The sequence below is a fragment of the Chiloscyllium punctatum genome, chromosome 11 (genome assembly GCF_047496795.1).
Source record: "Chiloscyllium punctatum isolate Juve2018m chromosome 11, sChiPun1.3, whole genome shotgun sequence".
NCBI lineage: Eukaryota > Metazoa > Chordata > Chondrichthyes > Orectolobiformes > Hemiscylliidae > Chiloscyllium > Chiloscyllium punctatum.
Genome location: NC_092749.1, coordinates 43,497,399 through 43,523,726, shown reverse-complemented (window position 1 = coordinate 43,523,726; position 26,328 = coordinate 43,497,399). Strand labels below are relative to the sequence as shown.

At 40.0% G+C, this 26,328-nt stretch overlaps 1 protein-coding gene across 1 annotated transcript in view; it reads left to right on the top strand.

Annotated features, from left to right (window-relative positions):
- The window catches only part of pkdcca (protein kinase domain containing, cytoplasmic a), a 56,755-nt gene that overhangs the window by 8,364 nt on the left and 22,063 nt on the right, over positions 1 to 26,328 (top strand). Inside the window, exons 2-5 of the mRNA XM_072580691.1 lie at positions 2,757 to 2,879; positions 5,503 to 5,774; positions 8,678 to 8,757; positions 16,452 to 16,559. Coding sequence (XP_072436792.1) covers positions 2,757 to 2,879; positions 5,503 to 5,774; positions 8,678 to 8,757; positions 16,452 to 16,559 — 583 coding nt within the window. The remainder of the gene's footprint in view (positions 1 to 2,756; positions 2,880 to 5,502; positions 5,775 to 8,677; positions 8,758 to 16,451; positions 16,560 to 26,328) is intronic.

The window sequence follows — 26,328 nt, the reverse complement described above, 5'->3', positions numbered from 1 at the left end:
GCCAGAGAAGATCAACCTGTTCTCAGCAATCTAATCTAATAGCTAAGTATTTTCTAGGCATGGTCCTTAGTTCCATTGCAATCTATTTTGACCATCTTACCTTGATCTACTTATATCTTACTCTGTCAAATCTTTGAAAAACTAGATTCTCCGTCTAAAATATTTTAGTACATTCTTGTTGCTCTCCTCTGTACCACCTATTGAGCTTTATATATATCATGAGATAAATAAAATGAACAGTAACAGCTCAAAATTGTTACTACTGATTTTGTCATTTATAGGCTAAAGCATTTTCCAAGGTACCTCACCCGCTTTTATCCTGTGTATATGTTTCAGGATAAAATATTCATTTTCACTAACATTCAGGAAAACATCATGACTCTACCTAGTGCAATTATAACGAAAGCTCACTTTTGCGTTAAAACCTCGTTGAAGTGGCACAAGACAGCTTCCGAATCACACAGAAATTCTCTCCCCAGTGATTCTGTTTGTTATTCACTTCACACAACAAAACAGGGCCCATTTTTCTTGCATATTCATTCACAAGGGGCTGTTGCTTGCTCGCTGTTAACTTACTGATGACAGCTTAATAAGGTCCTCTCTTTGTGTTTCATCCCAATGAGCTTGTCAAGCTTTGTGTGTCAGGCTAACCTTTCTCTTTTTTCCCCCTCTGGGGAAGGGGCAGTTGTGTCACTATTATTTAGAAGAAAGAAGGACTTTTAAGACACCGGGACTGTGACAGATTGTACTGAGGTCGTCACTTATATAAAAACCTACAAGATTTAGGTTTTTATTATGAAAACCTTTGGTAAACAGTTTGGCTTAGAGCTATAAAAAAGACATTCCATTAAGGACATTTACCAGTTAGCAAAATGCAAAATGCAAATTCAGAAGTTTTGATTTTACAGGTAAAATATTCAAAACTAGGGACTGTTTTCAGAAATAAACAAGAGCAACATAGAAAGGTACAAGTTAATCTTTAAAAAATACTGTCTGAACAATATCATTTTCTTCGTTATATTTGAAAATGGCAACAAACTTGAACTGATTAAAGAAAAAGAATCAGTTTTAAAATGATTAGATAAAAGCAGCAAGCAATTTCCAATCTGCATTCTCAGTAGTCAGACTGAAAATAATTTTATTAGAAAGGGTTGCTTTCTCTTTCAATAGTAAAGATTAAACTGCACAGTATAGTACAAAAGGTCACAAGTGTATATATGGTTGGGCGTAAGTTAAACCAACAGTGATAAATTGGCAATTTGTGGAATGTTGGATAAAGTAAATTTCTTCAAATTGAATTTATTATTTAATAATTTGAGTTAATGTTATGAGATTGGAATCTTACTTTATGTATGAAATGCAAGCAGTGTATGAATCCCTCATGTTCTCACTTTGTTTCTTTTTAATCAGTTCACATTTATTTGGTTCTGACAAGTTTGTATGTTGATGCTGATGCACTGATTTTGAAACAAACATGAAACATTTGATTAAAATACTCCTTTCCACGAGCTATGTAGAATTTACCATAAATGTGAGCATTTAGAGCACTGAGACAAATTGTGTACAAATCCACAATAATAGTCCCAGATTGCACTCTGCTTTGTACAAGGATAAACTTTAGGAAATAGTAATGATGGGGGGTTGTTGGGTGGTGAACCCACTGTGAGTGCAAAGCACAAATTACCCATAATTTATCACTAACCATCAGGCTGTCAATTTAGTATCTCAAGATCCTGCAAGAAAACTGGTGTTGCTAATTGAAATGTCACACTGATGAAGTGAACAGTTCTGAGATTGGGGCTAACGCACATGTTAGAGTTGAGAAAATGAAGTTTGAATCAATGTATAACTTTTGTAGTAAGTTACTTAATTCTTAAGTCTTGTAATAGCTGTAAACAGTGAGGGAAAATACTGCCATCCCTCATTTTGACAAAATTAAAACTGACCATCCCTCAAAATAATTTATTTGAGGTTGTTTATATTCCTAATTCTTTGATGGAGCAACTAAACTCATGAAACAGTAAAGACCAAAATCACAATTACTTGAGGTCAGGTTTAACTGTTGCCATCTATTTTATAGCTATCTGATTTTCTTTTACACTGTCCCTTTTCTACCTGGTGGGAACAGTTGAGTTCAACCCCCATATGTTTTGGAAATGAAAAATCCTTTGACCTGATTATCTTTCATTAAATGTTTTGCTGCAAAAGTGACAGGGCATGCCATAGGCAAAAATAATCTTAATCATAGGACTATACAGAGCTGCTGTACTTCCAAGAAATTCAGCCCTACTGCTTTGATTTAATGAAACTGTTTGGATTCATTGAGATTTAGTTTTACTGCAGTAAAGAATGCTCACATTTATCAGCATTTTATGATATAAATATGTTGACAGGCAGAGGTCTGTCTATCTAACTAGTGCTTACACTGTGGAATTCACTCCCACAAAATAAAGTAGATGAAATAAGTAGCATTTCTTTTAAGAGCTGAGGGAGAAAGCAATAAAAGTTTGATAAACTAAGGTGAGAACTGACTCATGGAGCAAAACAGTGGTACATGAATGAAATGGTCTGTTTTGGTACTAATAAATTGGTTAAATACAATATAAGAGATCCGAGATATCATGCTTATAATGTTTTGATAACCCATTGGTTATTTTGCAGCAATATTAGATGTAGACTGTGCTTTTCTATAAAGTCAGTTTTTTTATTGAACATTCTGCTATTCTTATGTTTTCTTTCCTCCCTTGTGTCTGCAGCTGTATGGTTACTGTTATCAGGACAGCAATGACATCGCAGACACATTGACCACTATCACAGAGCTTGGATCTCCACTGGAGATGATTCAGCTTCTACAAACTTCATGGGAGGAGAGGTTCCGAGTAAGTAATGAGAGGCTCTGGAGCTTCGAGTGGGAAGCTGGTGGTGGGGGGTGTGAGGAAGGAAAAAGTGCTGGGAAGCATGGAAAGAAAATGCCTCAGCCACAAAAGAATTTTGTTTCCAAAACAATTTTCTTTCTCTGGGATTAAAGGTTGCCTGGTAAACAAGGTAGCCTTTTCAAATCTTCTAATTAGTCAGGCATTTGTTAGCCAAACCTAACTATTTTCATCTGGTTGAGCATAATGAGATAATTTCTCTTGTGTTTTGTTTAGGATCTGGGACTTAACATTCCAATTACTTCAACATTTAAAAATAAAGTAATGCTTTTCTGTACCTTTCCCATGTTTCTCATGAAACATCAGAATATCTGTACACGCATAAGAATGTACAAATTAGGAGCAGAAATAGGCACTTAGCCTCTTGAGCCTACTCTGCCATTTAATAAGGTCATGGCTGATCTGATTATTCTACATTCCCACCTCGATACTGTTTCGCCCACACCCCAACTGAAGATTCTACTTCCATTGCCATTTGAGAAAGAGACTTTCCAGCTCATGATGTCCCATGAGGAAAAAAATTCTGTCGTAAATAGGAGACTCCCTTTTGAAATAGTGACACCTGGTTTTAGATTTTCCAACACAAGGAAACATCCTTTCCACATCCATCCTGTCAAGATCTCTCAAGATCTTATATATTTCAATCAGGTTCTTGTACACCTCTGAATTCCAATGAATATAATCTTGCCTGTCCAAAACTTTCTCCCAACGATTCCAATCATTAACATCCTTACTTAAATAAGGAGGCAACAGTTCTTCAAATGTTTTCAGCAATTGCCTGTATGACTGAAGCATAACCTTTCTAATTTTAAATTCAGTTCTCCTTGCAATAAAATGGTAACATTTTAACAATTTTAATAATTACTTGTACCTGCATCCTAATATGTTATGATTCGTGCACTAGGACACTGAGGTTCCCTCTGCATCTTAGAGCACTGCAATCTCTCACCATTTTGTTAATTGCTTCCTTCTCATTCTTACAGCCAAAATGAACAATTTCTCATTTTCTGACATTATATTCCATATGCCTGAGCTTTACTCACTGACTTATCTCTTTGTAGTCTTCTAATGTCCTCTTCAAGACCTACTTTCCTACCTCTCTTAGTGCCAACATGCTCCCCAACTTTCTACGTTAACAGAGGCTCAGGTCTTTGAATGCTACATAAAATTACCCAGAAAGAGACAAGTCTCAAACACAACAGGCAACTTGGAAAGAGAGATCCGTTTTTGTATTTGCCATGAATAATATCCATTAAATTTAGTTCTTTCACTCTGCCTAATATGTACCTTTCTCAACTGAGATTTTGCAATTTTCAGGGCATGAGGAAAAAAGACAAAGATAAATTTCATTTGTTTTCTTACTGTTAGAAAATAATTCTTTATTTTCTCTTTAATTTTCTCCCCAAGGTAAGCCTCCTGTCTTCTCAGTCAGGGTGGCAAGCCCATCCAGTGGACAGACATTGCTACCGTCAATGGTAGTCTTCAGATCTCTTCTGGAAGGCACTATTCACTAATGCAGGAAGTCCCAGCTTGGGGTAGATAGCGTTTTTTTTTTGGCATCCCAAAAAAAACTCCCTTATATGAAACCAAAAGCAAATGTTAGTTGTTTCATTAAATGAGCCAATGTTTTGATGTAATCGAGTACAGATTACTTTGAGTTCTCCATTCATTTATTGGTATTACTAAGAACATTAAAGAGCTATCTCTTACTAGGTCTCAATGGATTTTCCATGTTTCTTTTCTGAAGTAGATAAATGGAAAGCCCTACAGTGGTTTGTCTTCTTGCTATTCCTTCCATAGCGTATTATTTTACTTCCCAAAAAGTACAAATTAACTTGAATTGCAAGCTGTCAAATAAATCAAAGGCCTCAGACTCTTGAAATTACACCACTTCTCAGATTCATTAAATGTGTCTGTTCTTTTGTGTAGTGTAAATATAGTGAACTTTCCTCTGTTGTGCTGCCATGCTACACTTTGTGTTTAAAGATGCTAAATGATATAAAAGTGTGATATGAAAACACAGCTTGAAATTGTCTTCTGAACCAAGCAATATGTCTCAGGTCCAATTTGCAGTCTGTGCTAAAGTAACCAGTCTTAGCCAGAGCATCAGTTCAGGTTCCAGGGTTTTTGATCACTGCCTAATGTAGCTAAATACATTGCAAGTGAGGACAGAAATTGACTCAGCTGTATGTAGCAGAATAACTTATTGACATTCCTATTTAAAGAGTAAACTACTTGCATGAGATACAGACTAGTTCCTAGGAAATGCCATTTTCTGGACTGTGTGTCATTGTGCAGTGGCATTGAAAGAAATGGATTGCAGCAAGAGACATTGATTGTAACAACAGAGAGAAACCAAACTGAATATGTAGGTGTGAAGGCATGGAAAGTCTAAGAAAATCAATCATGTTGGCCAGTTTGTTTTACATATATAACTCATTTCCGTTGAACTTTCTCCTTATAAATTATTGTTAAATGGACAATATGTGAGAGTATATTTTGCAGAGCTCTGTCCTTTGGATCTTTTTAAAACTGAAGCTAATTGTACCTTGTGCTGTTTTCATTGCAGATATGTTTGAGTTTGATACGTTTACTACACTATTTGGCCCATTCACCTCTTGGCTCAGTGACTTTGTTGGACTTTCGTCCTCGACAGTTTGTTATTGTTGATGGTGAACTAAAAGTGACGGATTTGGATGATGCCAGTGTCAGTGACACACCCTGCTCAAGCAACAGTGACTGTTTTATGGAATTTCCAGCCCGAAATTTCACTTTAATATGCTCCTTGGAGGGCAGATGCCAAAACATGAACGAAAAGCGGAATCTCTACAATGCGTATAGGTAATTGCTTCTTTCACTGCTGAACGTGTCAGCCGAGCTCAGATTGCAACTTCTGCTATTGTCTGAAACCGCCTGTTTGTCAGTTTCATCACTATGCAAAATTGCTTTGAAACTACATTCCACTTTGTAAAGAACATGTGTAATTGACTTCGTTCTGTGGTTCTCAGAAGGGATAATATGTCCAAACATGATGCAGTCTGATATGGGCTTAGTGTTTATTATGACAAGAGTAAAGAAATAATGAATAGTGAGAGAGTTTGCAATCATCCCAATGTTTTTATACAGTTCAGTCATAATCTTGACAATAATAGAAAAAGTGTTAAATGACCAATTTATTCTAATCTTTACAGATAGATATAGTTTGCCCCATTCAGTTCCTTTCAGAAATATACAAGCTACACAAAGCATCACTTAGCCACTAAGACGAGCATTGCAATGAGAATGTTACAAGATGTTACAGATACTGGAGGACAGAAACCTGGCCCTTCAAGATGTTATGGGATCATTATATTGAATTTCACTGCACGTAAGATTGTTGAATTCATGTGGTAAGTAGAACATGGGCATGCACATTCTGTAACTAGAAACCATTAAAGAAACTGCTGCCAAATGTTCTTATTTCCTTGAATTACCACAAAGCGGCTGTGGAAATGGCAGAAAGTGAGTCTGAGGGTGGAATTGTGTCTGGAGTTGAGAATAATATTGATCAAAAGTGACATCTCCCAGGGCATCATTCTTGAATATTATGTAGGGATTAAAAATAAATTCAACACCAATTACCTAGTAATGAACTGAAGATACTATCACACTGCAATAAATGGCTGTAAGTGATTTGCTGGTATACCTAGCTTCTTTCACAAACAGGAAACAGTATCAGAGACTTGAGCACATAATCTCCAACGGTGGAGTTGCACAGATGTTGAAAGGGAAGGTCTGTCTGCCTTTGCATATTGATATAACAGTGTGATTCAAGGAAGAGCGGGGGTGTTCTCCCAGTGTCTTGTCCAACATCTTTCCCTTAACCTACACCGAAAGCCAATAATGTGTTTACTTCACCCCAGTTTGTGGGAACTTACTTTCTCTAAGTCTGTTGTAGCGTTTCCTATGTTATAGAAATTCTGAAGTATTTAATTGGTTAATAAGCAATTTGAGATGCTTTGAGATCATGAAAGTAATGTTTTTTTTTCCCTTTGTAATTCTAATGTGGAAATCATTGCATGGTGGTAAAACATGTTTAGTCCAAAGCAAATGGAATGTTCTGGAACCTAATTTAAAGACTAATCATTGGTTCTATGGTGTTGACAATTTGACTATTCGCTCTACGTAATGTATCATATCATCATGGGTCCAATTTTAAATTGCCAAACATCTGCCTATTTTCACCTGAAAAACGAGCAGAGGACAATTGGAATTAGAACAATGCCTTTAACGGATACTATTTTTAGACTGAAAGTGAGCAAGCAGCTCAACCACATTAAACTAATGGAATGATATTTAAGTATGCAAGTCAGTATTTTAGGAGAAAGTGAGGACTGCAGATGCTGGAGATCTGAGTCGAGAGTGTGGTGCTAGAAAAGCACAGCAGGTCAGGCAGCATCTGAGGAGCAGGAGAATCAACATTTCAGGCAGGAACCCTTCATCAGGAATTTCCACTGGTGGAGTCAGTATTTTACTCTGGTTATGGTGCTTTGATTCAATTAGAGTCAGGATGAGTGTGCACATTTGCACTGTTCTTTCAGGAGTTGAGCTGTCTAACCAGGAGCTAGCTGATGAATTAGCTTTGGGTAAACTTTAATTTGGGCCAAGAGGAGCAAGTGCTTTCTGAGCCCAAAAGAAATCTCAGGTGGACTACCCTTAAAATTAATCAGGTGGTCTGACAGGTTGCTTTAGATTTGATGTTATTTCCATTGATTTCACAAAGATAGTTTGCACCAGGCAGGGAGGCTAAACATCTACATCCATGTTTTTACCATTACATGATCTTATGAAACATAACAGGGTATTGATACTAAAACAAAACAAAAAAAAATGCAGATGATGGAGACCTGAAGCAAACAAAACCAGAAATTGCTGGAGAAATTCAGCAGGTCTGGCAGGACAGTTCTGAAGAAGATTCACTGCATTCAAAGCATGAACTCTGTTTCTTGTTCAGCAATGCTGCCCTACCTGCTGAGTTATTTTTGTTTGCTTCAGAGAAATGATACTCTCAACTTTAGTAACTTTTTAATTTCATAAAACTCAAAAATAACAGGAAACCTAGTGAGAAGGCGGTTGCACTTGTCACATAGTGATAATGTGAAAAAGCAGCTTGTTTTACACCACAGCCAAGTGACCTTAATGGAAATTAAGATTGGGCAATTTGTATGACAGCCTGCCGATCCGTTATTGTCCTTTTGCCGTTTCACCTAAGCTTGCTCTTAACTCCACTTATTTCTAATACATTAACAAGGTAATTTCTGAATATGATTTATGGAACTGATCTGTAAAATAATGGAAGTAAATCTTAACTTAGTAGGGGCACTAAATAGGCCATTGTGGATTGCTCATTTGTTCTACACATTACACAATTTCCTTTTCCACCAACATAATTCCCTTATTTGAGCAACTCTGCAAAGGTTGAATTTCACATCCATTGATTCCAATCTCATGTTTGCAACTAAGCACAAATCCTACCTTTTCAACCCAAAATTGATAATCTGTTCATAGGGTGAAAGATTTATTGGCAATAAGTGCTGATTCATAGTAGAGTGTTAATTGCCAGAAACCTAGATGAAAATTGACTGATTGGCATTCAGACTAGAGATTCCATATATGGCAAGCTCAGAAATGGGCAGGGAAGAGAAATGAAAAATCTCTTACTCATTAAGGAGTCTAACATAGCTCAATATCTGCTCGCATTGCAGGTTTTTCTTTACCTACCTCTTGCCACACAGTGCCCCATCAAGTCTGCGGTCACTGCTGGATACCGTAGTGAATGCCACAGGTATGAAATTGTAATACTTATTACTCTGGCTTTATTCTGTTTGAAGGTTTCAGTTTACATAATGTAGATTTAGAAATGTTTTGGATAAGTGGAGTATCAGAATTCTGAAATTACAGTAGATTAGGATAGAAGGTATAAGTAACTAGAGCAATAAAAACACAAATTAGCTTTATAATCTTGATAACACTGTTACGTTTATTATTAAAGCTTTATAATTAATATATTTTATGATCACATAAACCTTTTATTTATTGAATATGTTTTTATGCACAGAACAAGCCACCTACAGCCACGAATGTTGTTTTGATTGCTTTCCAGCTGCTCCTTTGTATTTTATCTAATTTGATCTCCTGATTTAGCTTGCGCAATTTAGCAACAGCAAACAACATTGCTGATAACATACATTTATTTATCCGCTGTCACTTTAAAGAGAAAAAAAACAAGATGTTTCACAGAGGACTAAGAGAAAAATATGCATTAAGTTAATGAAGAAATTAGGCAAGGTGACCAAAATATTTGGGCAAATACGTACATTACAAGGAGGGTTTTAAAGGAGGAGAGGTTGGTGCCAGGACAAAGGTGATGGGGGTGCAGTTCCATTCTGTGAGACCCAGTCTACTGCAGGCATGGCTCTAGCTTATCTCTCCACGCTTCAGGCTCACTGCCTTTATTCCTGATGAAGGGCTTTTGCCCGAAACGTCGATTTCACTGCTCGTTGGATGCTGCCTGAACTGCTGTGCTCTTCCAGCACCACTAATCCAGTATTTGGTTTTCAGCATCTGCAGTCATTGTTTTTACCTTGTTGATTTTAACCCTACTGCGAATCCTCTTGCAAGGATGCCTGCCTTGAAGAAGTTTTCCTCCTCTCTCTACAAGAATCTCAGGGAGTCCCTCTCCCACTGCAACTCCCAGGTCATTTCCTCTGCTCTGAAGCTCTTCAACCATGTTGTGCAGTAACTGTCTCCTTGACTTGTCCGGACTTGTCCGACCTGCCTATCTTCTTTTCCACCTATCCACTCCACCCTCTCCTCCTTGACCTATCACCTTCATCCCCTCCCCCACTCACCCATTGTACTCTATGCTACTCTCTCCCCACCCCCACCCTCCTCTAGCTTATCTCTCCATGCTTCAGGCTCACTGCCTTTATTCCTGATGAAGGGCTTTTGCCCGAAACGTCGATTTCGCTGCTCGTTGGATGCTGCCTGAACTGCTGTGCTCTTCCAGCACCACTAATCCAGTATTTGGTTTTCAGCATCTGCAGTCATTGTTTTTACCTTGCCAAGAACATAATCAGACTACCATAAATCAAAGGTTACTGCTGGCTAAGGCCACTACAGTTAACAATTTCTGCTCTAGCAGTCCCACTTGTTTGGCCTTTTTCCAATTTACACCAAATGAAATGGATTTGTCTGCCCATTCTGTCACCTTGTCTAAATTGACCGGCATCATTATTTGATGTATCATGAATAGTTCATTAATAAGTCAGCATGTGGGTTTGTCACTATGGGTAGGAGGTCCAGCTGCAATGCATAGTACAGCTTAACATTACAAATCCCTTTCTCAATCAGATTGGGATGGAGGTGTGGGACGATGGGGGTTGGGAGGGTATTGAGGTCAGGGTGAACTGACTGGTTCAACTACCATCTGTTGTTGAGTCAAATACTAAAGGTTCAGTGACGAGAGTCATTCTATAAAACGTTCTTCCATTCTCTCAGAATGATATTTCCTTCTGTTATCCAGGCGAGAAGGGAAGGGAGGACTCATGAGACTGAGATAGAGTTTTAAGCAGAGAACCTGGAGAATTGTCAGGATAGAGGAAACTCCAGAAATAAACACAATGCCCATGCATTTTACATTTGAGGCACTAGGCAATTTCTTTATTTTATTTTTATTCATTCATGGAATATGGGCATTATTGGCCAGATCAAAGTTCTATATTTTGCATTAGATATCAAGATTAGATAAGGTGGATTAGATACAGCCTTTACAGTACTTATCAGTACCATTCCTAATTGCTTTTGAGACGGTGATGGTGAGTTACTTTCTTAAACCACTGCCGTCTTTGGAGTGAGGGACACTGAAGATGCTGTTAGTATTAGAGTTCCAGGATTTTGATTCAATGACAATGAAGAAATGTTGGTGTAGTTCCATGTCAGGATGATGTGTTGATTGGCAGGGAACTTTCAGTTGCTGATATTTCTATGGATCAGCTGTCTTTGTCAATGAGAAAATCATTTGTAACAGAAACAAAGCACCATAAGAACCTGATGTATTTCAAAGAAATCCTATCCCATTCTTCCAAATTCCAGTAAGTATGCACCCTGCTGACTAAATCCCTCTTCTTACAACAATCATGCTTTCCCAAAAGTAAGTCTGGTGAATCTTCGCTGCACTCCCTCTAAGGCAAGTTTATAATTTCTTGGATAAGGAGACTAAAACAGCACATCATATTACATGTGTGGTCTCACTAAGGCCCTACACAGCTGCAGTAAGACTTCCAATCTTCAATACTCAGACCTCTTGCAATGCCTTCCTAACTGTTTGCTGTACTTGCATGCCTCCTTTTAGTGGACAAGGATATCCAGGTTCCTTTGTACATCATTTCCTGAGTTATCACTATTTAATTGCCATTCTGTTTTTCCTCCTACCAAAGTGGATAATTTACATTTATCAATAAATACTACTTCTGCCAGGCATTTGCCTTTTCAGTCAACTTGTCCAAATTGACGTGAAGCCTTTTTACATCCTGCACACCATTATCAATCCCAAGTTTTGTGTTGGATTGAATTGGTATAAGTAAGACTGTCCTCACAACGAACACAGACAAAGAGCTGCTCCCAGTGTGTTATATAGTTTCCTTTATCTTTGAAACCAAAGGCTAAAACAGAATTGGACTCTCAATCTTTTTGAAGTTTGGGTTATGGAATAATCAAAAGGTTTTTGTTTGGGAATGAAGGGAATTTGCAAGTATGCATAGGACAGGAAATAATTGGCTTTCTTTCAGCACTGCTGCGCCTCCTTTTCACTCAGAACATAGTAGCGAGCCATACAACAAACTCTCTTTGGGCTGGCTGGTCACCTTTGGTGGTCAGCAGGGAAAAGGACCTCATTTCCACTATTGCATCCACCAGAACCTTGGTGCCTCTGCCCTGCATGTGGGGAGTAGCTTGACTTTCCTGTGAGACATTTTGAGGATTGAGCACACTGAAGCCTGAGAAGTCACTTCTGGTTGGCAGTGTCTTTAGTGGTGTGCAGCTGGGCTAGAAATAGAGGTGTGGAAGCTGGAAAGTCTGGCCAGAGGTGAGCACATCCTCCTCGTTCCCAAATGACATTGCTGAGATGGAAAGTGGAAAAGCACATGAGGAAACTCCCCCTGAATCATGTCAGACCGGACACCACAAAACTCACTCACCCACAAATGGAAATGGGAAAATTTAACTCCATATTCCTATCCTAAGTACCAATTTAAATTGTCTCCTTTAAACAAGTAACAGGTAAGTTACAGGCTTTATAAAGGTTCATATCCTGTTTTAATTATATGTTTGCAAGAAAAACTTGGCTAAAATGATTCATTCTCACTCAACTTTGGCTTTAGATCCACACTGATTGTAGAACAAAATATGCAACTTTCTATCTGTATGAAGTTCAATTCTTTGGAAATGGTCCATTCAGTAAATGGATCGTATAAAGATATCACCTTTATGGTATTTATCAGTAGCTTGGTATTTCAAACAATACTTGCTTGCTGCAAAACAGGTGCAAACATGTTTCAGTCTTTCAAACATAAATGTATCTTGTCACAAACATCCAGAACCTCTGTGTGTGATACTGCAGCAAAAGGTGCCATTCAGCCACTTCTTTCACCAACACACACACTGACACTTGAGACTGTTCATGTCATTACATTAGACCATTAGAGATAAGAGCAGATTTAGGACATTCAGCCCATTGAGTCTGCTCCACTGTTTGATCATGGCTAATAAGTTTCTCAACTCCAGCCTCCTGCCTTCTCCCTTTGATTGCCTTACTAATCAAGAACCTGTCTATCTCTATATTAAATGTAGTCAATGACATGAACTTCTGTGGCAACGAGTTCCATAGATTCATCATTCTCTGGCTGAAGAAATCCCTCCTCATCTCAGTTAAAAGGGTCATGCCTTCCCTCTGATGCTGTGTTCTTGGGTGCAAGTCTCTTCTACTAGTGGAAACATCTCCATATTCACATTATCCAGGCCTCTCAGTATTCTGTAAGTTTCAATAAGATTCCCCCTTTGTACTTCTAAACTCCACCGAGTACAGACCCAGAATCCTGAACTGCTCCTCATATGACAAGCCCTTTATCCTCAATCATTCTTGTAAACTCCAATGTCAGTACATCCATCCATAGGTACAGGGTTCGAAATGACACACAAAATTCCAAATGTGGACTGACTATTTGCCTTCCTAACTGCCAAATGAACCTGCATATTAACTGTAAGAGAATCCTGAAATAGGATATCTAAATCCCTTTATGCTTCAGTTTTATGAAGCACTTCCCCATTTAGAAAATAGTTGCTTCTTCCTTGGGATAAATTTCTTCTGTGCCTCTCAAATTTCCCCCAGGACCTGCTGCTGTTGCTGCTTCACTGACTTACCTCCTAGGCTCTCCTTTCAATCAACTCTGGACAGCTCCTCCCTCATGTCTTTGTTGTTCCCTTTACTCAGTTATAATACTGTTACATACCAGTCCACCTTCTCCATCTCAAACTGCAGGGTGAACTCTATCATATTATGGTCATCGTCCTCTAGGAGTTCCTTTACCTTAAACTCCCTAATCAAGTCTGCTTCATTACATATCACCAAATCCAGAATTTATCACAAACTGCTCCAAAAAACTATTTCATAGACATTCCACAAATTCCTTTTCTTGGGATCTCCAAACAACATGACTTTCCCAGTCCAACTATACATTGAAGTCCCCCATGATTATTGTAATAGTACCTTTCTTACATGCCTTTTCTAACTCCTAATTTATTTTCTGCCCTATGTCCTGACTACTGCTAGGAGGCATTACATAACTCCCATCCGGGTCTTTTTCCCTTTGCAGTTCCTCAACTCGATCCTCACTGATTCTATGCCTTCTGACTCTATATCACATGCTATCGATTTAATTTCATTTATTTCTAACAGGGTAACTCTGTGCCCCTCTGCCCATCTGCCTGTCCTTTTGATATCTTTGGACGTTTTGTTCCCAGCCTGGATCCCCTTGCAGCCATGTTTCTGTGTTGCCCACTATTTCATACCTGCTAATTGCAATCTGCGAGTAGGCTCATTACCTTATTTTGTACATTGTGTGCATTTAATTAGAACACTCTCAGTCCTGCATTGACTGCTCCCCTTCTCATAGTTGCCCCCTTATTTCCTGTACCTGAAGGTAGATTCCTGACTCTTGCCATGCTCTCTGTCCCTTTACTTGTTGTGGAAACTTTAATAACCTCTCCTGAGCTGTCCCTACATATAACTAATTTAAAGTTCTTGTATCTTAGACTTACCTCCATTTGTGTCATCAGTTCATCTCCCTTATTCTGAATGCTTTGTGCATTCAGATACAAAGCCTTTAAGCTTGTTGTATTCTCAAGTTTCCCTGCATTTTTGTTGTTTGTTGATACAAGATGACATTCACACATTTTGCACCTTCCCCTTAGCTTCTGTTGGGAATCAGTTTAGCTCAGGTGGCTGGATTATTGGTTTGTAGAGCAGTATGATGCCAACAGCATGGGCTCATTATCCCTGACTGGTTTGAGGTTATCATGGAGGACTCTCCTTCTCAACCTTTTCCCTTGTCTGAGGTCAGATGGCCCTCAGGTTAAATCACCACCTGTTGCTTCTCTCTACTGATACAGCAGCCCCCTTACCTGCTCTGGTAAAACTATGGTGACACAACCACAACAACTTATTTTCTGTTAACAATCAACCCCATCATAATCCTACCTTCTGTTCATCTTTGATTCTATTTTTTTCCATGCAACTAAACCTCATCGTCCTGCCTACTATTTAAAGCCCTATCTACAGCCCTAGTTAGATTAGGTTAGATTCCCTAGAATATGGAAACAGGCCTTTCAGCTCAACAAGTCCATACGAACCCTCCGAAGAGTAACCCACCCCAGACCCCTTACCCTATATTTACCCCTGACTAATGCACCTAACACTATGGGCAATTTAGCACGGCCAATTCACCTGACCTGCACATCTTTTGGATTATGGGAGGAAACCAGAGCACCCGGAGGAAACCCAGGTTAACACAGGGAGACAGTGCAAACTCCATACAGACAGTCACCTGAGGCGGGAATCAAACCCGGTCCCTGGTGCTGTGAGACAGCAGTGCTAACCACTGAGCCACTGTGCCATTCCAAAATGAAATTATGCGATTCACAAGGACTTTGATCCCAGTAAAGTCAGGTGGAGCCATCCCATTGGAACAAGTCCTGGTGCCAATGTTTCATAAATTCAAGTTTTCACTTGGAAGATGGTGGACTATGCCATTGTGGGAGTGAGGAAGAAGAAATTAGAAGGCAATGCCATTTTGTCACTCGATCTTTGGCACCCCTCTTTCACAGGCACTTGGTTGAGAGAGGAATTTGTCAACTCAACTTGAGAAGTTCAGAGCTGGGACACACTTCTACCAATATGTGTATGTAATTGAGAAAGAATAGATAACATTATTAGATATCATGCTTATAGTGCCAATGGCACTCTCAAGGATATTAATAACACATTGGTAAGTTTTAAAGGTTATTATTACTGTCAAGCACAACTAAGGACCCTATTGTTATAAATTTAAAAATATTTGATATGAAAGTATTTTATATCTCAACAACCCTAAACCTTATAATATCCCCAAATGCCACAACATAATAAGCACATCCTGGAGTTGCAGCTTAGCCAAATACTCCACATGGTGTTTGTTGTAAATTAGCAAACCAAATGCAACTGTTGGAGCAAAAGGCTTTTGACTGTGTCTCTGGCTGTAACCGATGGTTTGTGACATTCCTGATGCATGAATACATTTCATTGAAAGTAATATAAAACTCGAAACATCATACGTGTTTTTTTTTGGAACCTTTTTCTCTTCTTATTGTCTGCTTAATTTAATGTACCTTTATTATCTAAATCAAAGATATACTCAAATGCCATTTTACAGTTAAGAAGGATTGCAACTTTAATATCTAATACACTGTTGTCTGTTTTCTACTATGGAGATGCCTGTATCTTCCTGTGCATTGCCAAACAATAGCATAATTGAGATCGGGAGGTGGACCCATTGCCTAGCTCCCCCCTACCCGTGCCACTTCATAGTCCAGAACATCAGATTTGTGTTTGATTTCTTGAATTAAGAAGCCTAGGTGAAGATCTGAGGTCTACAATACTATAATGAGAAGAATAGAAGGCAGTGAAAATAAGGAAGTAGTGGCTAAACGTCTTGATAGTTTGTAAGGCTCTGTGGAAGAATAGAAAAACTAACTAATCGTTACAATGAGTACAATGAGTATTGAATTCAACAGTTTGAATGCAGGGGCTCAGAAGCAGGGCAAGAGGAAATTGTTCAGAGCAGCATCACCATTTTGGAAAGCTAAAATGGAAAGAGAAAGTTACATTGTACTCAATGATTGAAGGATAAAAGAAAACATTTAACTGAAACATTGTTTGTTTTGTAGGGGACTTACGCTGGGGTATAGATGAGACACTGACTCAGCTAGAGGAAGTTCTGTACCTGTTCAAGAGTGGGTTATATCTGCAGAATGTCACAAGAAGCCAAACGTCTGGTAAGACAGCTTTGATTACGCTAACTACAAAACTGCTAAGCATACTGTTTGAGCATCAGGTTGAATGGAGGGGGAAAAGGAACTTTTATTCAAGACAGATTATTTCATTGATTTAAATGTTCAAAGAATTTTGAAATGAGTTTGTGGTTTGAGCTCTACGAAAACACGATGTACAAAGGAAAAATAATTATAAAGTAATGTTACATATTTTAATCCTGGTATGCGAATAGGTGGGACCATATTATGTCTGTACTTAGTCCAATTCTGTAGATGGCTTAGAAAAATATACCTTTCATTTTATTTCATAGCAAGCCATGTTGAGTAATTTTATTTTGACAATGCTGTGAATTTAAGTAACAAACCTTTTTGATGTTTGAGACTGATGTTTGTGTCAAAATCCATGTTCACCTGAACAATGTTGTCAAGGAACTTTCTATTTAGGTCCAGTTTTCTATGCTCTATTCAATATGATTGTAGGCTGTGGGGAAGGAGGAGTGGGAGTAATGTAATAGGTCAACACTGTTTTACTGCGTGACCATGAAAGAGCACATTGTCCACAATTTATTGAACACCAAAATGTTGGAGCAGGATCTGCCTCTTCACAAAACAAGATGAAAAAGAAAAATGAAACAAATACAGAAGATACTGGAGAAACCTGGCAGGTCTGGGAGCATCTATGAAGAGAGTAACAGAGTTTACATTTCAGAGTCTGATGTGACTCTTTTTCAGAACTGATGAATTTTTACAATTCTGGATCAGAACAAGAAGCACCAATAAAGATGTCATCAATGTACTAGAGAAAGAGTTGTGGGTGGGGTCCTGCATAGGACTGGAACAAATAATGTTCCACATACCTTACAAAAAGACAGGATCCATGTGGGTGATGAAATGAAAAATAAGCTGCTCTCTTTCAAGATGTCACCATTTACCTAATGTCAGCATTTTTGCTTTTGAATCAGAAGCAAGTGGATTCAAGTCCTAATATAGAAACAATGGATACAAAAATCTATGCTGATACATTATACCACACTGAGAGAGTGCTGCACTGTCAGAGGTACAAATATTTAGATATTTGATATAAATCAAACATATGTCCTGTAGTGGATATAAGATATGGCATGGCAGTATTTTGAACAAGAGAAAAGGAATTTCCCTGGAGTTCTGATTAATATTTATCTTGCAATCTGGCAATTTTTTGTTTCTGTTTTGAGGCATTCCTGTCAACAAAGTAAAGGTGCATTTTTCTACATTAATATAGTGGTTAGTAACATTGTTTTTAAAAAAACCTATCGAAATAGCCACAAAGCACTTTAGGAATTGCTGAGGTTGTGAAAGACATGAAGTAATTGCAAGTGATGGTTCCTCGAAGTTACTTGAAACCAACGAACAATTTGAAAAGTACTGTGCAGTCAACAAACAGGCCACCGACAAACAATGCTCCCGATAAGTCGAGTGTGTAAATACACAATGTTAGAACATGGAACATAGAACATAGAACAGTACAGCACAGAACAGGCCCTTCAGCCCACGATGTTGTGCCGACCACTGATCCTCATGTATGCACCCTCAGATTTCTGTGACCATATGCATGTCCAGCAGTCTCTTAAATGTCCCCAATGACCCTGCCTCCACAACTGCTGCTGGCAACGCATTCCATGCTCTCACAACTCTCTAAGTAAAGAACCCGCCTCTGACATCCCCTCTATACTTTCCTTCAAACTATGACCCCTCGTGTTAGTCATTTCTGCCCTGGGAAATAGTCTCTAGTTATCGACTCTATCTATGCCTCTCATTATCTTGTATACCTCAATTAGGTCTCCTCTTTTCCTCCTTTTCTCCAATGAAAAAAGTCCGAGCTCAGTCAACCTCTCCTCATAAGATAAGCCCTTCAGTCCAGGCAGCATCCTGGTAAACCTCCTCTGAACCCTCTCCAAAGCATCCACATCTTTCCTATAATAGGGCGACCAGAACTGGACACAGTATTCCAAGTGTGGTCTAACCAAAGTTTTATAGAGCTGCACAAGATGTCATGACTCTTAAACTCAATCCCCCTGTTAATGAAAGCCAAAACGCCATATGCTTTCTTAACAACCCTGTCCACTTGGGTGGCCATTTTAAGGAATCTATGTACCTGCACCCCAAGATCCCTCTGTTGCTCCACACTGCCAAGAATCCTATCCTTAATCCTGTACTCAGCTTTCAAATTCGACCTTCCAAAATGCATCACCTCGCATTTATCCAGGTTGAACTCAGTCCATCTCTGCATCCTGTCAATGTCCCGCTGCAGCCTACAACAGCTCTCTATACTGTGAACGACACCTCCAACCTTTGTGTTGTCTGCAAACTTGCTGACCCATCCTTCAATCCCCTCATCCAAGTCATTAATAAAAATTACAAACAATAGAGGCCCAAGGACAGAGCCCTGTGGAACACCACTCACCACAGACTTCCAGGCTCAAAGAAAGTAACTGAAAGAAAATGTTGTAAAAACCACATGGTTCATTTATCTGGCATGTTCCTATCTCTGTCTGATTCTGTCTTAGATTGTTGAAACCGGTAAGGGCAGCAGTGGGCAGCCTACAAGGACAGCAGTGGGAAGCCTATTCAAGTAGATCCTGGTGGCAGCTGGATTCTCAGTGAGGCCAAAGTCCAGGTGGTACTGGAGGTTCTTTGCCAGCTGTTGGCTGTGGTGGCTCAAAGGGTTTCTTTACTTGCCCCATCCATCAGCGGCACAGGGGTCAGAGCACCGAGGGGATGGGGGTACGCTTTAATCCAGAGAGTGAATTAGCAGCTGTGCTCACATTTTAATGTTACAAACCTAACACATTCTCAGAGCGTGCCTCAAGATGGTGACGTCCTCGCACTCACTATCCTACTGCATCATTGCTCTCCTCTATTGTCCAGGATGCAGCCCCACTGGGTTGGGTTTGAAGCCTCAAGAACCAGTCCACCATTTGTAATTGGATGGCCATCACAGAACTGGCTAATTTGGAGGCTGCCTCACACAACATTGCACCTATGGATGAGTTGCTGGCAAGTGTGGTGTTTGGACCCTGTAATGGTCTGAACCCACAATTAATTTTTAAAGCACATAACAATGCAAGGAAACACTGCTAAAAAGAAATTCCTTTCATCTGCCTAAAAATATTGGATCAAACTTATGATGTAGACATTCAAATTTAATCCAATGCCGTCTGGATGGGTTACTCTTCGGAGGGTTGGTGTGGACTTGTTGGGCTGAAGGGCCTGTTTCCATACTATAATGATTCTAATTCTAATTCTAAAAAGTCTATGCATACACCACATATGCTATGTGTATAATTCACATTCATAAACCCATCTATCATTCTACCAAAAATATTTACAGATATTTGTAACCCCTGACAGCTGGTCTTGAAATTATAAGTTTGTATCTATATATCGGACTTTCAGCTGCTCTGCTTTGAAGCTACTTTATTTTAAAAGCAAATAATTTGAGTAGTTAGTTAGATGTTTGATGTGAACAAATAGGTTTCTGTATTCAGTTGCAAGTTGAGGTGCTCTTTGATCCAGTGTGATGTTTCTCTTGTTAGTCACACTGCAGAATGCTTTTTCTCAGCTCTGCACATCCTCTAGTTGGGAAGGTGTCTCTCCAAGATACTTGTGTGTGCCATATATATATATTATATATATATATATCTATATAGATATATTTTACACTTGTCTGCCATGCAAGAGAGCCAGAAATCATGAGGGGCGTAGATAGGGTTAATGGTAAGTGTCTCTTCCCGAGGGTGGGGGATCTTCAAGGCGAGGGGGCATATTTTTAAGGTGAGCGGAGAGAAATTTAAAAATGACAGAAGGGGCAAATTCTTTACAGAGGGTGGTTCGCATGTGGAATGAACTTCCTGATGCAGTGGTGGATGTGGGTTCAGTTGCAAAGTTTAAAAGACAGCTAGATAAATACATGAATAGGAAAGGTTTGGAGGGATATGGGCCAGGTGCAGCCAGGTGGGACTAGTTTAGTTTGGGATTATGTTCGAAACGGACTGGTTGGACTGAAGGGTCTGTAACCGGGCTGTATGACTCTGTAACTCCTGATTGTAGACCTCCTTTAAATTGCCTCCTACCCACCCTGCAGAGTCGGAGGCACTAGAGGACTGAAGCTGTGGCTAACAGTCACCCCATTATCGACAATGATGGCGTAGGAGCTGTGGCTATCATTCATTTGAAGCTTTTAAGCCTCCAGACGGAACCTGGCATCTTGGGGCATCCTCCCAGTCACCTTTTATAGTGGCAGTGTCCATCTCTCAGTGAGGACACCTGCCACTCAGAACCTTGGCTTTTCCCTTTGGTTCTGTGGGTGTGCAGTTTGCCCGCTGGTCTAGTTGGACGGGTCTCCTGTTAACTGAATTGGCGGGGGAGATGTCATTAACACTGGCTTTACAGTTGTCATGTCTCCATAGTCTCACCAAACCATGGGGGTTGCTCTCATTTGAGAGAAGCAACTCGTGGTGATTTAACCTGAGGGCCACCAGACCTCAGGCAGGGGACAAGGTTGTGAAGGTGAGTCCTTCATGGTAACCTCAAACAGTATTTGGCATCACACCGCTCCATAAACCAACAAGCCAGCCAACTGAGGTAAACCAATTCCCAGCTTGATAGTGAAGACAGTTAAATTCCTCCCAATAAGTCTGTCTTGCTTTACGAATAAAACAGCATAGCCATGACTTAACATGAGCAGCCACCACACAAAATTTGTCCAAAGAAATAAAAAAGAGAAATACTGGAAATTCATAGCTGGTCTGTCAGCACCAAAAGGATAAAAGACAGCTTAAACGTTTGGGAAGGTCCCTTCATTAGAAACCAGCCTTTTATCTTTCACTCGTTCCTGTTAACTCTCCCGTGTACAGCATGCATTTAATAAAAAACCAAGCACAACAAAAGTTCACATTGCATTTCCTGTGTGTCTCAGAGTCATTGCATTCTTTGTTTAATGTTGTAATGTTCAAATCTGTCACATTCCATCGCTCAGGACCTGAATAATGAGACAAAATAAAAACATTTGGGTATTGTAAAGATGAATTCTGAACAGGTTGGGGTTGTGGGCAGACTCTAGGCTGACTGAAGTCGGGTTGTCCGGCCTTTCTGGCTGGCTGTGGGTTGTTTGATTTGAAATGGGCGTCTGTCGCTTACCGCTTCACTGCAGCTGTATAGCAAAGGGAGGCGAGTGATGATTGATTGTGGAGTTCAGAGCTGGGAATAGAAAGGACAGAAAAGCCATTCATTGTCAAACAGAACTGAAATAAACCCAGATTGTCTGTAGTTACCTTGCTTCATAATTAGCATAAGAAGCTGCACAGGTGTTCTGAAGATTTGCTAATTCTTTGGAATCTGTTATGCTCTCTGCTGACTGGTGCCTGTCATCACATTAAATTTATTCACATCACCATAATAAATACAACAAACATTTCCTTTGTCGAGGAAGTGCGAGGAAGGCTGTGGTTTCTCGGGTGGTAGCTGATCTCAGTTTAAGAGCTAAATTGGAACCCTTCGTTGAGGTGCTGTGGATGACCTGCTGTGCACTGATTTAAAAAAAAAATGACGAGAGATTCATTACATCAAGTAAACGAGTGCAGGAATAACAGGAAAGCTGTCCTCAGTTTTTCTCTGTCATTGTTCAGGCTTGTTCAATTTTCTCACTTTCTCCCTCTCTTTCAATCTGTACATCACTTTCGCACTTTCCCTCCCTGTCTCCCTCTCAATTTATATTTATTGCCCTCTCCTTTCATCCTCTTTCTGCCTGTATCACAGCAAGAGGATGAAAGAGATGTCCAGCAGGGTTCAGTGCTAGAAAAGCTAAAAGGTCTTAAAATTGATAAATCTCCTGGCCCCGATGGGCTACATCCTAGAGTTCTGAGGGAGGTGGCTGAGGAAATAGTGGAGGCGTTGGTTGAGATCTTTCAAAAGTCACTGGAGTCAGGGAAAGTCCTGGATGATTGGAAGACCGCTGTTGTAATCCCCTTGCTCAAGAAAGGATCAAGACAAAAGATGGAAAATTACAGGCCAATTAGCCTAACCTCGGTTGTTGGTAAAATTCTAGAATCCATCATTAAGGATGAGGTTTCTAAATTCTTGGAAGAGCAGGGTCGGATTAGAATAAGTCAACATGGATTTAGTAAGGGGGGAGGTCGTGCCTGACAAACCTGTTGGAATTCTTTGAAGAGGTACAAGTAGGTTAGACCAGAGAAACCCAGTGGATGTGGTCTATCTAGACTTCCAAAAGGCCTTTGATAAGGTGCCACACGGGAGGCTGCTGAGCAAGGTGAGGGCCCATGGTGTTCGAGGTGAGCTACTGGTATGGATTGAGGATTGGCTGTCTGACAGAAGGCAGAGAGTTGGATAAAAGGTACTTTTTCGGAATGGCAGCCGGTGACAAGCGGTGTCCCGCAGGGTTCAGTGTTGGGGCCGCAGCTGTTTACGTTATATATTAATGATCTGGATGAAGGGACTGGGGGCATTCTAGCGAAGTTTGCCGATGATACAAAGTTAGGTGGACAGGCAGGTAGTACTGAGGAAGTGGGGAGGCTGCAGAAGAATCTAGACAGTTTGAGAGAGTGGTCCAGGAAATGGCTGATGGAATTCAATGTGAGCAAATGCGAGGTCTTGCACTTTGGAAAAAAACAATACAAGCATGGACTACTTTCTAAACGGTGATAAAATTTGTAAAGCCAAAGTACAAAGGGATCTGGGAGTGCTAGTCGAGGATTCTGTAAAGGTAAACATGCAGGTTGAGTCCATGATTAAGAAAGCGAATGCAATGTTGTCATTTATCTCAAGAGGGTTGGAATATAAAAGCACCGTTGTGCTACTGAAACTTTATAAAGCTCTGGTTAGGCCCCATTTGGAGTGCTGTGTCCAGTTTTGGTCCCCACGCCTCAGGAAGGACATACTGGCACTGGAGCGTGTCCAGCGGAGATTCACATGGATGATCCCTGGAATGGTAGGTCTAACATACGAGGAACGGCTGATGATCCTGGATTGTATTCATTGGAGTTTAGAAGATTAAGGGCTTGGAAAGGGCGGACGCTAGGAAATTGTTTCCGTTAGGCGAAGAGACTAGGACCCGTGGACACAGCCTTAGAGGGGGTAAATTCAGCCAGAGAGTGGTGGGCCTGTGGAATTCATTGCCGCAGAGTGCAGTAGAGGCCGGGACGCTAAATGTCTTCAAGGCAGAGATTAATAAATTCTTGATGTCACAAGGAATTAAAGGCTACGGGGAGAATGCGGGTAAGTGGAGTTGAAATGCCCATTAGCCATGATTGAATGGCGAAGTGGACTCGATGGGCCGAATGGCCTTACTTCCACTCCTATGTCTTATGGTCTTATGGTATCACGTTCTTACACTCCTGTTTTTCTTTCCCATTCTGCCTGTCATATTGTTTCTCTCTCCTGTCCTACTTCTCTCTCTGCCTTTCTCACACCTTGTACTTGCTTTTCAAATTGCTTTGGATAGTTGAAGCCTGGATAACATCTGGGTCAAAACATCACATGAAATAGAGTAGACCATTTACGGTAAGAAGTCTAAATTTAGTGCAATGCTGGTTGACCATGTGACTGCTCTGTTGGGGCTGGAGGCCATCTCACTATCAAAGAAGAGATGTGCATTACCAGGAGTAGGGAGCTGTTGCTGTTGCAGAGTATGAGGGACAATGGCAGCCAAAGCGTGACTTAAGCTGCCATTGCAGAATGGAGCAGGCAGCCCCTCAGAGGGCCAGCAGCCGAAGTGGACTGATGAATGATTATGTTTTTGATTATGTATGTCTGTTGATTCTTCTCTGATATCTGTGCTGTTAGTAAAGGCTGGTTGTGGCTAAAGGGAGACACAGAATTTAGAGTGAAGCTGCTATGTTTTTGAGCTGAATTTGAAACAGAGAAACACGGAAAATGGGAACAAAAGGAGAAACATGGAAAGTAGGAGAAGGAGGAGAGAATGCAGATCATTATGACTTCTCCGTCATTCAATATGGTCATGACTGATCTTTTACCTCAACTGCATACTCCCAGTCTCTTCTTAGACCCTTGATGTTTTTGGTGTCTAAAAATCCATCTACTTCATTCTTAAACATAATTTAGTGATTTGACCTCCAGCAACTGTTGAGGTAGAAAATTCCGGAGGGTCACCATCCTGTGTGTGAAGAAATGTCTCATTTTCTAAGTTTTAAATTCAGTCTGTATATCCTAAATGCTGCACTCCATTTCTTGAGACTGTGATCTCTTGTGGACACCCCAGATTGGGAGAACATCACCCCTGCACCAAACCTGTCCACCTCTGTCAGAAATTTATACATTTCAATCAGATCACCTTCAGAACTCTAGTGAACACAGCCAAGTTGACCCAATCTCTACTGACATGACCAACATGCTATCCCAAGAATCAACCCAGTGAAAACTTGCTGAACCATATCAATGGCAAATATATTTCTGTTTGGGCAAGCACTCCTGGATTTCACCTACTGCTGACTAACCAGTCTCTCATTCCCTTTTCTCATTTTTCCTTCTTTCTTTAAGTACTGGGGCTACATTTGCCATCTTTCAATCTGCTGGACTGTTGCAAAATGTACAGAACTAACACATTCACGATTCCTATGACCAGCTCCTTTCATACCCTGGGATGTAGATTATCTGGTCCTGGGGATTTACCTGCATTCTAGTACTGTTGCTTTATCCATTGCTATCTTTACTAATACTGATTTCCTGCAAACCTTCCTTCCCGAAGACCCTTGCTTCCCTACAATTTCTGGGAAATTGGATAGATGTATGAATAGGAAAGGTTTGGAGGGATATGGGCCAGGAGCAGGTGGGTGGGACTAGTTTAGTTTGGGATTAGGTTCAACATGGACTGGTTTGGACCGAAGGGTCTGTTTCCATGCTGTATGACTCTATGCCTCTATGACAGAACTAAAGTAGTTGTTTAATGGCTGTGCCATTTCCTTGATCTCCATGATGAATTCTCCAATTTCAGACTCTAAGAGGTATACGTTGCAAATGAAACTTCTGCTTAGAATAGAAACTGATGTATTGTCTGTCCATATTTCCGAGGCAAAAATGCCACACTAATCATGCAGGAAAATGACCTAAGACTAAATGAAAGGTAATACCACAATTCAATAGAAAATTCCCCCAGGTTCCAACATTCTCTACCACATAGAAAAACTTTTCAGTTCTCCCCACATTGAGTCTGACAGTTGTGCACTAATAGACACTAAACTGTTCAGGTTCGCTGATTTACCAATTGAAAATGCTGACTTGTTAAGAAGCTCCTGAAATTATAGAACATTAATTGGAGGTGAATGATTCCACTGTTTCCACCCCTTCCTGCCCTCTCTTTGTAAATTGGAATGCATCTGTACATGTTGGGATTCAGAAATGTGTAGAAGGTAATTTTACAATCACATGGACAACTGTTCCCAACTCTCAGAGAGCGGTGAAAAATCCAGTCCCTTAATTCTTTCTTTCTAATCTGCCATTTGCAGGTTTTACTATTTTGCTCTCAATCAGATTTATTCCCTTTCTGTCTCTTCCATGTCTTTTCTATTTATATTTCTGTCCAGCTTTTGCTCAGTTCATCCTGTCCATCTTTTTACTCTGTCAGTCCCACAAGCTGTTCAATTTTTTTTCTGAAATATTAACCTGGGTACCAGGATAATATGACTATTTCTAAACTGTAAGTTGTCCAGTGTGCAAGCGTTCTACTCCAGGTTGAAAAGATTAGCTTAGTCCGACCTCT